Source organism: Cynoglossus semilaevis, chromosome 9 (assembly GCF_000523025.1).
Source record: "Cynoglossus semilaevis isolate Cse_v1.0 chromosome 9, Cse_v1.0, whole genome shotgun sequence".
Classification (NCBI taxonomy): domain Eukaryota; kingdom Metazoa; phylum Chordata; class Actinopteri; order Pleuronectiformes; family Cynoglossidae; genus Cynoglossus; species Cynoglossus semilaevis.
Window position 1 is genome coordinate 5,455,035 of NC_024315.1, and position 16,441 is coordinate 5,471,475.

Here is a 16,441-nt window from a genome sequence, read left to right on the forward strand (position 1 = left end):
AAACCCATTTTTTTTGCTTTTTTTAATGAATGAAATATATTTTATCCACATCATTTACTTTGGTAAACAGGTAAAACTAACAGACAGCAGTGGGGGGAAAAAGGGTTACCTTTTCACACACCAATAAATTCCGTGAAAAATATTTCCCGATGAGTTATTCCCTCCAGAGCCTGCCTTTTCATTCTAGTGTTAACCTGTCAAAAATCCAAATGTTGACAACAAAGCCCAGTTTAACAGTTTTCTCGGAGGATTCCTGACTGTATCTTCCATAATACAATACAACACCTCCACAGTTCTCCCATTTCTCTTGCTTTGATAGCTGTGCTGTACAAAGTAAAGATTTGGCCTTAAGAGACAAAACAAAACAAATGATGTTAAGAATTAATCAACGTAAAATAAAAAGTATAAAGCATAAGTTCCTGGAAAAAAAGGAAAATATGTTCAGTCTTGTTGAGCTGAATCAATAAGTGCTCACTGACTGTACCAAATGCAACATTATTTAAGTGCCTCTTTGTTTTTATTTATGGTTCATATGACACAAAAAACAGCAACAGGTAAGACAAAGCAAGAGACCATCCACCCAAAGTAATTTCCCACAAAACCCACACTCTTCAGTTGTGTGTTTTCTGCATATCTGCATTGCAATTTCCTTGACCAACTGGTGCAAAGACTAAGGCAGCAGGGGGCGCATCTACCCCTGAAATAAAGAGTATTTTAGAATTTTTTTTTTCAAAAAAAAAAAAAAAAAACAGCAATTAACAAGATGAACTTTACGTGTCCAGGGCACTGGTCAATGTACTTTCACCGAACGTCAACGCTGGTTTGTGTGATACAAACATCATCAGGAAAGGTATAAGGGAACTTTACTCTGCCTCCATGCTTATTTTTAGAAAAACATGCCGGAGCAGAAACAGGATTCAAGGACTTGAACATCTCTCTCAGTTCTTGATCACTCCTCCATCTCCTTCACTGACAAAACGCTTCCGTCCTCTGGTGGAGAAAAACAGTTTGTGAGACATGTTCATATAAACTAAGGATATAGTTTATAATAATGTATATGCATTCAGCGGTGTAATAAAATGGCTTATTGATCAACTGACCTGGAGGGACAGGCATCCCTCAGCTGTTTGGTGATGACTGACTCCTCGTAGCAGAGGTCCACAAAGGTCTCCATGATGGACTGGGCATGTGGTACGTCCAGGCTGATCTCAGGCAGCTCATCGTAGATGCGCTGGAAACCCTACAAGGAAACAATGGACGCCGTTAATATAATGACATAATTAGAACTAAGTAGTGTTTCCACGAGGTAAAATACGCTGTTCGTCTAAAGACTGACTCTGTTCATTTGATCCACTGTGATCAGGCCTGTCTTCCAGAAGGACTGCAACAGCTTTATCATCATATGACTGGCGGTGTCACCTTTGCTCTCCAGCACCATCACTACAGCCTGAAAAATAAAGTTGTGTTATATACAAGAGACAGAGATGTTCACCCTCTAATGGTAAATAACTTATAGGATTAATACAGATAGAAAAATACAATTTTTTTTGGGAAATACACATTTCTATAAATCACCACACGATGGTGCTATTTGTATTAACTCAGGAATCTCAGCCCCATATTCTAGAGGTTTGATACCTTTTACATTCTTTTTGAAATATCTAAAAAGAGAAAAAAGATAGAAAAACCCTGAATAACTTAGAGATATAGCATCCCATGAAAGTGAATATTTGTATAGGAAAAAAAATCCAAACATTTAATACATCAGAATACATTACACACCTAAAGGAAAGTCAACAACCATGCATCAAAAATATGTGACCATCATAAGAGACATGAAAATGACAACAAGGGCCATGTTTCATATCCTTTCTCGTCTAAATACTGGCACCAGTTGACACCTGAGCTCAACCTCAGGTCTGCAGTACCTCATAGACCAGCTCGTGGTGGAAGTGCGGCACCTCCAGGTCTCGCAGACAGTGCTCGGCCTCTGACACGTCTCCTGATATCAGATACTCTTTGAGGAGGAGGTTCATCTGGAACGATGACAGCACATGGAGACGTTGTGTTATGAAGGTGCAACACAGTTAAAACAACGGATGTTTGCGAATAAAGAATCTACGATTTGGCGACATCTAGTGGTTAGGTCGCACATGGAGAATAACAAATGTAATGCTCTGATTTCACACCAGAATTTGTTGCTTTATGCTGCCTACACTCAAAACTACTGTAATACCATGAAGAGTATACCTCTGTCTGTAACAAGCACCTGATTTGTTGTTGTGAAAGTATTTAAAATGTTGACTAAGTCAAAGTTTTTGGAACTTCTGGGCCTGGGTTTTTGGACAGTTAGATTACAGCGTGTCGTTCTCACCGTGCTGAACTGCATGTAACCTTTTACTTGAACCATTTAGTCCTAACAGGAAACCAACACTTAAGTGTCAACTCTGGGCTGAATTCACAGAGCTGATGTGTAATTAAACAGAATGCAGCAGCAGTGGACACACATACAGGGATATGGAAAACAAAGGGAAGGAAAAGGAGACGAGAACATTCTAAACCCTCAACAGAAGGAGAGTTAGAGGAGCAAAAAACAAAACTGGAGGAGCTTTTTGAATTTCTGAATTTTAATAGAGCAGCTAGAACTGGATCATGTGCTGTATGTTTGTGTGTTTCAAGTCAAAGGTCCGGCTTTGTGTCCGTGTTTGCTCTGTGAGGGAGAAAAATCTACTGACGCATCAACACAGGAGCACGTGCCTGCTGCTCATTTGTCCAGCCTGCGTCGCTGCTTTTGTTTACTCAGTGTCAACAAAGAAGCACAGGTTGCTAATATGGAGCACAGCAAGGTGATTATTTTGGGACTTCACTATTCGATTCATGAACAACAGGGGAGCGAGCCGGTTAATGCCCACGGCTGGATGTTCACCTCTTTAACAAGATGTTTGACAGGTCGGAGGCCTCCACCGACGCCCCACACGTTATCTAAACGGATCATCTCTCTCTTCATCGTCAGCAGCACTGCGGCCCGGTCTAAAGCCACTCTGGGGGGGAGAGAAGTAAACAGATGACGACCATCACAAGGTTTTAAAAAAAGCGAAAAAAAAAAACCAAAAAAACTTTGTTCATTATTAGCAACTCTTGGCTAACCTGGCGTGATCGCAGTTCACTTTGCCCTTGTAACAGTCCAGGAAATTCATGGGCAGGACGTGGTCTGCTATGGCTCTGGCGATGAACTGGCCCAGCATCTAAAAAAACAAAAAACAATGGACATGAGTCCAACTCTATTCTGAGTTTGTGCTAATGTTAGCTGAAAACCCGAGGCTCTGCAGTCATTGGTCAACCGTCCTCAAACATCAGCACCAAAACACACTCAGAAGTGGATTGAGATTCTGGGTTAGAAGGAACATTCCTGACCATAATGGACAGTTCCAGTGGTACCACATGTACTTCTGTGTACTGTTTATATAAAACCCACCAGGCCGTTCAGTTCTATATGCCCGTACTGAGCCACTGTTTTACCTGTGGAGCTTCAGGCGTGTCCAGAATAAGATCTGGAAGCTCCTTCAGCATCTTGTCAAAAGCCCGGGCCATGTCCTTCTCTGACAGCACTTTGCCCGTCAGATCGGACAGTAGGCGAGAGGTGAGCTCTCTGTGGCTGGCTTTACCTTCCAGGGCCAGTGACACAGCCAGAGAGGAGAACTCATACTTGTGTAGCCCCAGGTTGAGCCCCTTCAGCAGTAACTGGACAGAAGGAAAACAGACAATGATTAACGGGCGATCGATCCATTCAACACAGGCTGCCAACAGAATCTTTTCATTCCGAGTAAAGAACTTTTTTGTTTGTGTTTTTAGTACCCGGACTTCTTTGGTGTCTCCATGTTCGAAGTATTCCTGCACAATAGGGTTGACCATTTTCTCCAGTTCCTTTTCGTCCACCTCCGGCACCACCGTCGCATAAACTGTGTCGCCCTGTTTATCAGAGAGCAAACGTTATTAGCATTATGGGTAATATGAACATTGACACAGAAATTATTTACATTTATTTTCATACATTAATATTTGGGGTTTTCCATCATCCCATTAAAGCAGCCTTACACTGAGACTACAATACATTTAGCAGACGCTTTTACTCAAAAGCGACTTGCAATTTAAGTCAGTCAATCAACAATCAAGCTACAGTAAACATACAAAATACATAAATACATAAATAATAAGGTTTATAAAACTTCATTCAATTCAAATGGCATGTGAAAAAGACCAAACCTTCAAAAACTTTTAACAAAAAAGAAGTACGTATTTAACATCCATTCTGGTGAATATTCACTAAAAGCATAATGATTTTTATTTCTATTAAATTACTTAGTCAGGAACAAACAATTCTACCCAGTTACGCTGCTGGATCAGACTCCACTTTCTCAGACAGCACATGTTCTGGGCCGTCTCTTTCCCGGCCCCACTCTGACCCAGTTCCCTTTTAACACACTGACATCTTTCCACTCAAGGCCACACCACACTGGCTCTTGAAGCCGTTTCCAAAAGTGTTATCAAAATGTTGCAGACAGAATTTGCTTTCCCACTCAGTCAGTTCGACCATTAACAGGAGGCCAACCTGGGCTTTGGCCTCAAACTGAGCAACGGCACGATAACGAGTTAAAAAAAAAAAAGGTTTTCGATTGTGATGGGACAAAGCCATCTGTGAGTGGGAGTGTTGGCCACAGCTCTGCCACACAGAGGAGGATGACTTGTCTGGTTACAGGACTGATCCGTGTCCTGCTGATCATGCATCAAGTGTTGCATCATCAGTACTGTAGTACAATGTTTAAAAAGAAGATGAAATACTTTCAGGTAACATGTTCTGTCCACCTGATCTTTATGGGTTTTTGTCAAAACTTAGACCAAGTTTCATGCTTGTTGTCTACTGAAAGTATTAGCAAACCAACAATTCCATCTCAATACCAACTTCATTCAAATTCTATAAACGTGCTGATCCAGTGATCTGATACTCCGTGACAACTTTTCACCACAAAATACCTCCAGACGACGTCAGTGGTCTGGAGGTATTTCATCAGGTATTTCACTCGACATCTAACAGTACACAAATGAAAAAAACCCTATTTACTTTTATATTTAAAATGGCACACAGTGCACGGGGAAGGAGAGGTGGAGAAGGGGAGGGGAGTGGTATGCAAATACTAGCCATCTGTCTCACCTTGAATGCACACAAGTACAGATACAGAAAGCTCCCAAAGATAAAAAGTAGAAATCTGCCTGAAAGTAGTCCTAAGTAAATGGTGACTCAAAATATAACAGAACATTTGACAAGATGGTTAGATAGAGTAAAAGTTGGTAAAAAAAAAAAGAAAGAAAGAAAGAACTGCTTCAGTGTAAGTTGACCAGAGACACAGCTGCAACATTTCCCAGGAATAAAATCATCTGATTAAAAAAAAAACAAATCCCAGCTGAAAATCCCTGATCAATGATGAAAGAGTCAAACGTTCTGTGGCTGCACTGAAACACTGTACGTGTCTGTGACAGTCTGGGCCCCGAGGACGCACTGCAGCGACCTCAACATCAGCACATATTTCACCAAAGGATTAAAGGCTGTTAGAAACAAAAGCTGCTCCAAACAACAGGTAAAAACAGTTGGGAACAGAAGACGAACAGATAATTAGGTGGAAGATCTTTAGAGTTTCATCAAATGGAAAAATATGAAGCCGTCATGTTAAAATTGACTTTAAATTTCGCTCCAAACAACAGGTAAAAACAGTTGGAAAAACATGAAGCCGTCATGTTAAAATTTACTTTAAATTTAATACCTGAGCAACTTCATCATAGTTGGGGTCCCGGGCATCAGGTTCCTCATCTTCATAAACCATCCCAGCAGCACCCCAAACTCCTTTACCCCCTGCACCACCTACACAAAAGCAGCAGAGAAAGTGGAGGGAAAAAAAAACAATATTAAGTCAGTAGCTATTAAAAAGTTCAACACAGCACACGAGACCTCAACTGATACAAACACCACTTTTCTCCTGTACCTTTTTTGGGCAGGCCTCGGCCCTTGCCCATTCTAGATTTGCGGTCGTTGGTGAGGACTTTGCCTTTGGGACTGTGCGGGTCACCTCCCGCCAAATCTCCCGACTCGGAGATGGAGTCGCTGGTCGAGTTGCGGGAAGACGACTTGCGCTGACGACGCTTGGCTTTGGCTTTGATCCTGGCCTCGTGCAGGGCCTTTTCCTGCGGCGTCCAGTTACCGTTCATCTCGGCTTCGTTCAACGCGTCGTCGTCGTCACTGCCGGGACGTACGGCCTCGGCCTGGCCGTCGTCGTACAAGAGCATTCCTGTGGTCAGAGAGTTCAGAGAAATGTTTGACTTTGTCGGTCTCTTTGTGATGAATATAACGAACGTTAACGGTCTAATTCAGACCGTCACACACGGCTTTTATAAACGGAGCAGTTTCAAATAACATGACAACAGGATGGAGAAGGCTGCTCGCCAGATTCTTATCCAAAAAAATGATGGTTTTTGAATGCGTGATGATGAGTGGGAGGAAGTCCCTGCAGCCTGGTCAAAGAATGTTCAGACAAAATCAGAAGAAAGAGTTGGATGTTAAAGTGTCCTATACGATCCTAATTAGAAAGAGCTCGGGTCTTTGGTGCATAAATGTCAGTGCAGTTTTAGTCTGGTGACATTTTTCTTTAGACGTCAATCCAGGGCAACAGAATATTTTAATCACCATTTAAAGTCAAAGCTTTTTGGCTCAGAGAAATGGTTGGCGCAATACAGAGTGAGGAGAGTGCAGATTTGGCCAAAAAATAAACTGATGGGAAAGGAAGCTGATCATATCTACCAAGGCAGACCATGATGCACAAGAAAATGACCAAACAAGTCTTATTATGTTGTTGATACATTCATGCTAAGACTGGTACAGATAAGAACTAGTCTCATGAGTTTAGCCTAAGACTAACAGGTTGGAGTCAGGCTACGAACGACAAAATATCTCCACAAAAAAAAAAAGTATGCAGTATAATACTTATGCACACAGAGTGATTAATTTAAGATAATTATTAAAATTTATATGCCAAGAAACACTGTCTGAAATTCAATATGGAACTTTGACAACTTTAGCATAAAACTGCGTTCATAAAAACACGTCTGAATCCCTACTTTTCACTTCATAAATGCAATACATTCTGGCTGCATATTCTCCTCCCACCTCCACGTGTCCTGGCTGTTGTGTTAAAGGTGAAATATCGCAGGACTCTGCCGTCAGGACAAACACACAAACACACAGTGGCACAAATTCCTGCAGCGTTCACAAAGGCAGTCAACAAATGTGAGCCGGTTCTATTTGTCAAGTACTTCAGTAAAACATGGGTGTTTTTTTCCCCCGTGTTCACAACAAGGAGTGATTTCTGTCGGTACCAAAAGCAGAACGTTTGAAAGTGTTCACAACAACAAGTGGAGCGCGTCTGCAGACCAGGGGGAGGAGGCAAGGAGGGAGGAAGAAAGGAGAACACGTGCGGGAGAACTGCTGACTGCAGAATTTTGGAGCCCTCTGTGTCCTCGCGATCGGTTTGCAGCAGCTAGAAGCGACTTGACTACATATGGCGTGGTCAGAGCTACAACTGGTCACATGGTGGGGTAGTAGGAAAGGGGGGAGGAGGAGGAATGCGCGAGGGTGTAATGAATACTCGGATTCCTTACAGTATACATGTGGCATGTGTGGGGAGTTATGGAGCTATACATTACAGGACACTCACAGAAATAAGTCCTGAGTGGACAAAGTCCAACTCTGTGGCCTGGTCACAGAGAAGCCGCTCAAGTTTGCAACACCAACTTTCTCTGTCTTAAAGAATTCATTTTTCAAAGTCCACAACATATTAGTCACCGTACGAAAGTGAATTAGAGGAAACTTCTCTGAGGAAAAACAGGTTTCCTCCCTGAAGTAACCTGTTGTAGAAAAAGGAACGCCGCACCCTGTAAACAGCCAACCATGTGTCATCTCCTCCTCTTCCTCCTCCTCCTGCTCCTTCACCCTCCCTTATGTCGGCCACAGGACTTGCCAGTGCTGTAAATTAAGAACTAACCAATGGCAAAGTACCAAAGACACAAATGACCAACTGAAAAAGAACAGGACAAATGTAGAAAGAGTTACAAAACAATAAAGTGATGAATGTAAGTGAACTGACGAAAACATGAGTCCGTCAGTGAGCTGAAGTTGAAGTTTTTATCAACAGGGAATGGGTGTCTGTCAGTGTGTTTAAATGCACAGTGGAATCTACAGAAATGGTTCCCAAAGTTGGGGGCGCACTGTCAGGCAAGGTCAAAACATATTGACAGTTTTAGATATATTTTTTGCCCCACTTTGGGGGAATTACTACTGTCAGTGAGATTAACTGTTTTGTAAGAAATGAAATATAAATTAACAAGTGTAAATTTAAAATAATAAAGTTTGTATAATGCTCAACATGGTCAAACCACAGGGGATCCCTGGTTCAAAAGCAAAATATTTCTCCATCGTAACAGCTGAGGTGAGAAATCATTATATTAACTGTATATCATTTGTCGTCATCTTTTCAAATGGGTTTTGAAGAGTGTTAGCTTAAGAGCACATCCTTAGACAGACAGGCAGATTTTCTTCAGGAAATTAAAGATTATTTGGTGGGCTCTGAAAGAGCTAACCTGGAATTTAGTTTTGTGTGAATCCATTTTGTTTTTAACGGAGAAAAACTCTATTTTAATAAAAGGAACACTAGTTTTGTGTGAATCCATTTTGTTTTTACGGAGAAAAACTCTAACTATTTTAATACCTCTAACACACTTTTCTGTGACCAGATGTGAATTTAAGAAGCAAATGGAATATAGGAAAAGTGTCATACGATACATACAGACCATGTGACTCTAACGTACTTGGACCATTCCACAGATTATATCAAACAAGTACTGCTATTTTTTAGCTTACGTTAGCCTACCAAAAATGTACCCAAACACTTCAAAGCAGTAATGATAGTTCAAAAACCGCCCTCACAGTTTACACACACACACAGAGAGCCAGCGGCAGCAGCAGCTCTGCAGACCTGTGGCCTACAGCCAGCGAGACTTTGATGTGTTCACTTTTAGTAACTGGTCCAAAACGTTAAAGAAAAGCAACAACATAAGGAGGTACAGACATTTGAAACTGAATCCTGTGTATTATCAACAGTTTCATCTTTTTACCTTCAACCAAATGTTAAAATGCAAAGAAATATTTGGACATGTTTGTTTTGCTTTCACAGTCGAGTGTCTCTGGGACAGGAGAACTAAAAAAGAAATCTTCTCTTGTTAGAATTCTGCATGTCATAAACAAAACCTTTGGTGATAAACATGAAGCCCTCAGCCCATCTACAGTACGTATCTGACAAATGACCTCAAACGCAACTGAACAGTGTTGTTTGTGTCCTGTTTAAAGCAGAAATGAAAACCTGAAGCACAAGATATTTTTGTACCGGAAATTAATAGTCGGCATCATTCAAATACAAACAAGACAACTTCCCCATCACATTCTTTAACATCACAAACATAGAGCAAATGAACAGCCATACACAAAAAAATGTTCTGTGCAAGTAACCACTGTTTTTACAATAATTTAAAGGAAAGTTACGTGACAATTTATCAGAATTAACATTGCTGGAAATTCACTTCCATTTTATTCGATAAGAGAAGAGATTCCGCTCGTTGCCTACGCTTGCATATATTCAACAAACAAAATGATGCCTGTCTGTTATCATCAGTAGTTAATTCTATAATCTGTAAACTTCTGATTGTGTGTCTGCAAACACAGCAATTTTGTGCAACAACACTGATAAAGTGCACAGAGAGGTGCACACACAAGATTAGGACTGCCCTCATGAACAGTTAACGGTCGGACAGCTTCAGCACTGACTCACCTCCACTCAGTGGGTCGACACACTGATGCAGTGGGTATTTTTGTAGTGTTCACTATTGCATGCTGGTGGGCAGTGGTGGGTTAAGACCAACTCATACTGTGAACACAGCAGGTTTGTAAGAGATCTGGCTCGTCGTTAATGGCAGCAGGATTGCTCGATGCAGTGTTTCATGTACTTATCCTAAAACTTTTGAAAACGTCGTCACAGGTGTGGCGAGACAAAGGCTTTAAATCCACACATTACATTCTAATCCCTGCACAGTTTGACTCTGCACTGCAGGCAAACTTACAGACGCGTGCGTGAAAACACAGAACAAAACAATATGAGTCAGACATTAACAAAACAAATTAAGGTTTTAACATCTCTTTTTGTAAATATAGCAGTGTACAAATTAAGGTTTTAACATCTCTTTTTCTAAATAGAGCAGTGTAAAAAAAAACAAAGAAAGAAAGAAGCCCCTGGTTATACACAGCTAATTGCTAAAATTGCTAACATGCAAAATAGACAATACAGCCACTAATATAAGCTATTTGATTTTTTTTTTCTTCACAACACGGCCAAGTTCATCAGTCTGACCCACAAAACACAGACCAACTGTTTTTGTCCACAGTTTGTCCCCCAGTGGGACAATAGAGGCACTTCATAAACAAGAAGCTGCTCATTCAGGCATGGTCAAGCCTGCTTAAGAAAAGGTCAGTCAACTTCTCAGCCATCTGTGCTGCTTTTACACACACTTAAGATACAAACACAACACACCTGACAAAGTCTCGCACTCATAAATGATTTACTCTTCACAATCACTGCTCAATCAGCTGCAGGGCATCAATACAGTTTAGTACAACGTCATATCTGCCTGTCCTAATTTAAAAGGCAGGAGGTTATACAGCAGTGAAGGTCCGAAGTTTGAAAAGGCTGAAGTTGAAGTTGCAGGACAAAATCCTATTTGGGAGTTTACAGATTCCATGGAACTCAAATGTTCCACACTTTGAATGCTTGAATACTTTCAGTGAAAGCCAAGTTGGCAACGCTATAGTAAGATCACAGCAAAAAAAAACAAACTTGGCAACGCCTATTACTAAAGAAGACTTATTGCCAACGAGACTTGGCGTGTGCGTGTTTATTCTGTGGTATGGAAACTGCAAGTGATCTGTGACATGGTGGAATTTGTTCTGTCCAATTTAACCTTTAGTGTTTAGAAATGTAATACATGGTGAACTACATGGTACATTGTCAACAAATATGAACAAACATATGTAGTTTTACTGGTACATTTATGCGAACAAATCCATTACTCAGTGTATCTTCAAATGTCACATATATTCCATTGAAATAGTTTGTAGTTTTTTCCAAAAGATATAGAACAGAAAATTATATTTATTATATATGTCCCTAAGATGTTGTGATCAACATATGTTTGCGTGAACTCACATTTCAAACCTTCTAGAACCATAACTGGCACTGTTACTGATATACGTTAGGAACTGTAGTCCTAATCTGGACAAATTCCTGAACAATGACGTGTAGAACTTATTTCTGAGAATCTGGTTAATGTTATGACAAAGTAATGGTCCTGAGTTATTGATAAACCAACGCAATGTCCTCACAAGTATAGCAGGTCAAACGTGTGTGTATGTGTATGTGTGTACATACACGCCAAACATAGGCGGTAAATCTGTGTTAAAGAGTAGTTATTTATCACAGTACATTCTCACCGATACGTGTAGCAGATCTATCCGAGTATTTCTTATGTAACGTTTTTTAATACACGACGGCATCGAGATTATGTAAGAAAGCCTTTTCTATTGGGTCTTACTGCAGACCACACATGTCTACGTCATCATCGGACTGAGCGAGGACAACACGAAGCTCGCCGAGCCACGAAAAAGCACGAAGTTGAACATGTCGGTTTTTGTCGAGTGTTTAAGTCTGACGTATCCATGAACCTAGCTGGTGGTTTACGACAGACTCGATAGGTAAACCAGTTTAACACTCGACTTAACTACTACAGCTAAGTAATGTGGAAAAGTTACTGTGAAATATCTCAAAAATGAACGTTTGAGTCGGGAAAGTAACGGGGGACGATTTAAAGTAATGACATGTCAGTCAATCTCGGATTAAGTTGCCGTAACATCGTGAAGGGAAATGAACATCCAGGAAGCAAAACGTTTCCGTTTTCAAGTCAATCTGTTTATCGTTTCTGACAGGTAGAAACCTAAACCTAAACTAGCACAGAAAACAATTTAAAATACCTGCCCGTGCGTGTTAAACACACAGCAATAAAGTTACACTATAGTTTGGCATTTATATCCGTCTCTGTGTTTGCAAGTGTACTTTTGTCAACGCCACAGTTTTTATTTTCTGTGAGAAAAACAGTGTTTGGCAACGACTTTGTCTAAGCGGAAGTAGCAGCGCTGTCAGCGTCCAATCAGAAAGGCTAAAGGGTTAAAACGTGCGAAAGAACCTCGATAATAAACAAAGCTGGTTTTAAATGCTCCAAACCGATACGTACCGTCTGCTGGTGTGCCCTTTAACGCAACACTGCGTCGTGGCAACAACAACAACAACGCTGTGTGTTTGTGTTGTGTACTCTGAGTGTGTGCCTGGTTTACACCGAGCACATGGTGGAGCATGGCTGGCGCTGCAGCCCATCCCATGCAAACGGACAATAGCAACGGTAAAATCACGCCACCAGGCCTCGGCCGCGAGACCCTGCAATGAAGGGGGGCTGCACGAAGCACACACGCCAGAAAGCAGTCACTCACCGTCGGCTTTAGGTGCTGTGGGCCACGTATCCACTTCGGTCGCCATGGCGCTCTCTCAAGTGCTCGTTTAAGATCCTCACGTTTCGCTCGCGCTGCACTCGGCTGGAAGAAATCCTTCAGAGAAAAAGCGCAGAGCCTACAAGTCCTACAAAAATCCTTTATGACAAATAGTGCCGAGATCAGACGGGGCGGTTGCAGGAGGAATTCTGATCGTTTTTGCACTGCACGGTCTGCAAGAGGGGGGAAATGAAACACAACAAAGAGATTTAAAAAAAAAAATACTGATGAGTGAACGGGGGTAAAGAAGCTATTTAGCTCGTCACAGTATCTACGGTCGGGAAGAGTGAAAGAACGGAAGTAGGTTTGACACTGGATGAAGTGAACTACACGGAGGACATTTCAGCTAACAGTCTGGTAGAAAAACAAAGTCTGTTTTTAACTTTGCAAGAGCTAAACGAGAAGGGAGTCACATGGGGGAATCGCGGACGGGGAGTGGTCAGTACGAGGGGTGGGTGCTGGTCGGCTCTGACCAATCACAGCGCAGCAATAACAAACGTCTGAATAATGTCCAGTGTTTACCCAGTCACTGTAACGTGTAAAACGTAAAAGTGTTGTGCTGTAGTCTGAAGTGCATCAGCAGAGTCCGAGCAACAAGCCCTTTGTTTTCATGTGTTTTGATTCACTGTTCTTCCTCGTTCTATATGTAACTATGATAGTTAGAGCTTTAATGCATTGACTGTGACGTAACACACTGTTCTTTTTGTCCTAAATAGTAACAGTAAAATGTGTACTTGTTTAAAATCATGTCATTTTGCTGAATACTAGACTAAAATCGAGGCGCGTTTTAAAATTCCAGACCCCAGATGTGGTGATTTTCTGGCACCTTGCAGCAGGACGGTTCTGTGGTGCACGGAATTAATAAATAGGCAAATTAATTAAAGAATGAATGGATTTAAAATTTAACATTTTTAAATCTGTATTTATAGATGTAGACCACCAGATGGTGGTATTAAATAGTTGCTGGTCTGGTCCTACTTGAACCCAGACCTTGCCTGGTGCTTCATTTGAAAGCCAGGTGTGATGGGAGTAAAACCATCAACGCCACAGGAACACTGGTCTCGGCTATGTTTGCTGACAGGGATAGTTTTTTTCCCCGCTATGTTTGCTGACAGGGATAGTTTTTCCCCCTTAGAAAACAACGAGCTTATGTTGTTTTTAGAAAATTACCTACTTTATCCTATGGATGTGTTCACACAATGATATATACATGTATACATATTTATATATATATATAAATACATATATACAGTAAATACAAATATAAAAACACATGGACAGAAAGGGGGAGGGTGAGAGTTAGGGTTAGACAGTTAGATTTTGTATGTTATGTGTAAGAGAAACACAGACTTGGTTGTATGTTATGTGTAAGAGAAACACAGGCACAGACTTGCTATCGTATAATATCATTTATTTGACATAGAATCCACAAGTTGTTTTTTTTTTGTTCACTAAAGTAGCACAGATGTGAGTGTGCGGCATGATATATTTCAATAGTGTCAAAAAAAAAAAAAATCTCAAATGGAAGAAACCCAAACAGCCCAGACTCTGAGAAAGCACCAGAACGTGCAATAAAAAATACAATCTTAAAATGTCAGCATCTACACTGGATTATGCCACAAAATGTCAATGTTGTGCACCAAGATACAAATAAATGTGATATTCATGATCACATAAAATGTTTGGATGTTTACATCGAGCGATGCCAGGTTAACAAATAACAACATCCAACTTTGGCCTGATGAAAAAGCAACGATGATGTATCACCACAACGACACAGCTAAACCAAAGGTCTCCTACACACAACCGACACACTGAAGAGCGGCAGGTGAGATTGTACAAAGATACCCTTCGAAACACCACATTTTGTCAATTTAATCTGAACTAATGCACATACAACCACACAGAGATGCTGCTAAAAAAAGTCTGCTTTGTTTGTCTCGTCCTGGATCAGCAGGGTCTGACCTTTATCTCTGACCTTTTACTGGTAAATCTGTCCAGCTGCATCAACGTGCATGTGCTATGTATGCGTGTGTCGGCTTTTCTTCATCAGTTCTTGACATTACAAAATAAAGTCAGTACAAATATAGAGCAAATACTATCTTCATAAAGAAAAGTCAACAGTCCTATGCAGTCAAACCCGGCGAGGTAACAGTCTTGCATCAGGTCGTGGCTTACAGTAAAAATTGGGGGAAGAGTTGGGCCTGTGTTGTCTGTACAGAAAAGCTGGAAAAAAAAAAATCACACTAAGTCCACGCACGTGGAGCTCACTTTGGCTTCCATTTGAAGTCAGAATCCAAGTTAAACTGGCTCCAGTCTGTGGATCTTGTGTCTTTTTTATATTCTCTATTTGCCCTCGACAAAATAAATAAATGAGCTTCAGAAAGACTCGAGTTTTCAGCATCAACAACTCACCTTCACCTGGATTGAACTATTATTAGATTTGTTTTAATGTGATTTATTCATTTCTTTAACTGATTTTTGAGATACAAGAGTTTCATACATCTGTCAGACAAAAGTCTACAGTGATTAGTTTTGCCAATCTGACTACAACCAGGGTTTTATGAAATCACATGGTCCCATTTATTCTTTCATCCCCCCAAAACGGTCGAAAATTAGGAAGAATTTTAACAATAATGCAATTTTTGAATCAGCACAAACCTAGAATTTAAAACCAAACTTGAACGGAAATGTGTAGAAATCCAAATCCAGATGAATAAAAAAAACTTTGCAACGCTGATTCATCTGATTTTCTTTGTTTCCCAAAACTGAAAGATCATTTCAAGGTTTCAGTCCTTTGGCAGGTTGTGAAAACTGTTACAGAAGAGTTATTTTCACTTATATATATATATACTGTATATATATATTTTAAATTGGTCACAAGACTTTTTTACTCTTCCTTGTACATCCAGTTAATCCTTGCGAAGGACTAACCTTTTCTTGTTTTCTATGATGTGCCATAATTAGCTCTTTTTATAACTGTATTAATCCAGTTGGAAGAGAGTGTGTCGAGAAATATGGAAAAAAAAGTCTCTGAATGAAATGTCCCAACACGAGAGGCACAAACCAGCAGGAAGGTAAAAAGTTTGCACTTGGGAAAAACACCTTAAGCCAAAAGCACTAAGAAGAGCTGTGTGTTGTACAATCACGGGCCTCTGCCCCAGCACAGCTCTTGGATCAGTAATGAAGAGGTAAATGTCTTTAGTCTCATAATAGTTCATTTTCTGTCAACCAGCTAAAACTAGGAGGAGAAAAAGTGTGCATACTATTGCTAAATACTGTTTTTGCAATCTGTGTATACTTATGAAGGTACCTCCAAGCACTGCTAGAAAATGGTTCATGGTTTGATGTACTGTAGTACTATATACACAATGTACAAACCCAACATTCACAAGGCAGCATTAAAGATCTACAATCAATTCATCTCAAAAAACACCATCTCCAACTCAGTGACGTTAAAAATACGCTGCCGCGACCAACACAACATCGAGGTGAAATTATGTAGCCAAACAGTGGGCAGAAAAGGCTACACATCCTTAATCCTTAAGAGGAGTTTTGTGATGGGAAAAACCAAAGAGGGGAATCAGGAAGACCGTCAACATAGTGTGCAGTGGAACATGTGGTGAACGGCTCGAGTCCTGGGACTAACTGACTTCAGATGCCACAGTGACAGCAGACAGAGTTGACAAAATGATG

At 40.7% G+C, this 16,441-nt stretch overlaps 1 protein-coding gene across 2 annotated transcripts; it reads right to left on the reverse strand.

The window, feature by feature from the left end:
* Positions 1-7: 7 nt before the first annotated feature.
* pdcd4a (programmed cell death 4a) lies at positions 8-13,343 on the reverse strand. Of its 2 annotated transcripts, none has more exons than XM_008316694.3 (11): positions 12,689-13,343; positions 6,036-6,338; positions 5,817-5,914; positions 3,856-3,969; positions 3,520-3,741; positions 3,148-3,245; positions 2,927-3,041; positions 1,929-2,036; positions 1,337-1,447; positions 1,101-1,240; positions 8-990 (listed from the first exon to the last, which is right to left on the reverse strand). In XM_008316694.3, the coding sequence occupies exons 1-11, from the start codon at positions 12,732-12,734 to the stop codon at positions 939-941; spliced, it is 1,407 nt and encodes a 468-aa protein (XP_008314916.1). In that variant the 5' UTR covers positions 12,735-13,343; the 3' UTR covers positions 8-938. The 2 variants fall into 2 exon arrangements, with proteins under 2 accessions (XP_008314916.1, XP_016891024.1); XM_017035535.2 differs by lacking the exon at positions 12,689-13,343 and adding an exon at positions 12,436-12,595.
* Positions 13,344-16,441: the final 3,098 nt, after the last annotated feature.

Bases quoted from the DNA above. Each gene is read 5' to 3' on its own strand.
- pdcd4a (XM_017035535.2), bottom strand. From the start codon at position 12,580: ATGGGATGGGCTGCAGCGCCAGCCATGCTCCACCATGTGCTCGGTGTA. The intron at 2,037-2,926 runs GTGAACATCCAG...TCATCGTTCCAG, and splicing joins TCAAACATCTTGTTAAAGAG to ATGAACCTCCTCCTCAAAGA. The intron at 1,448-1,928 runs GTACTGCAGACC...TTTATTTTTCAG, and splicing joins ACCACGAGCTGGTCTATGAG to GCTGTAGTGATGGTGCTGGA.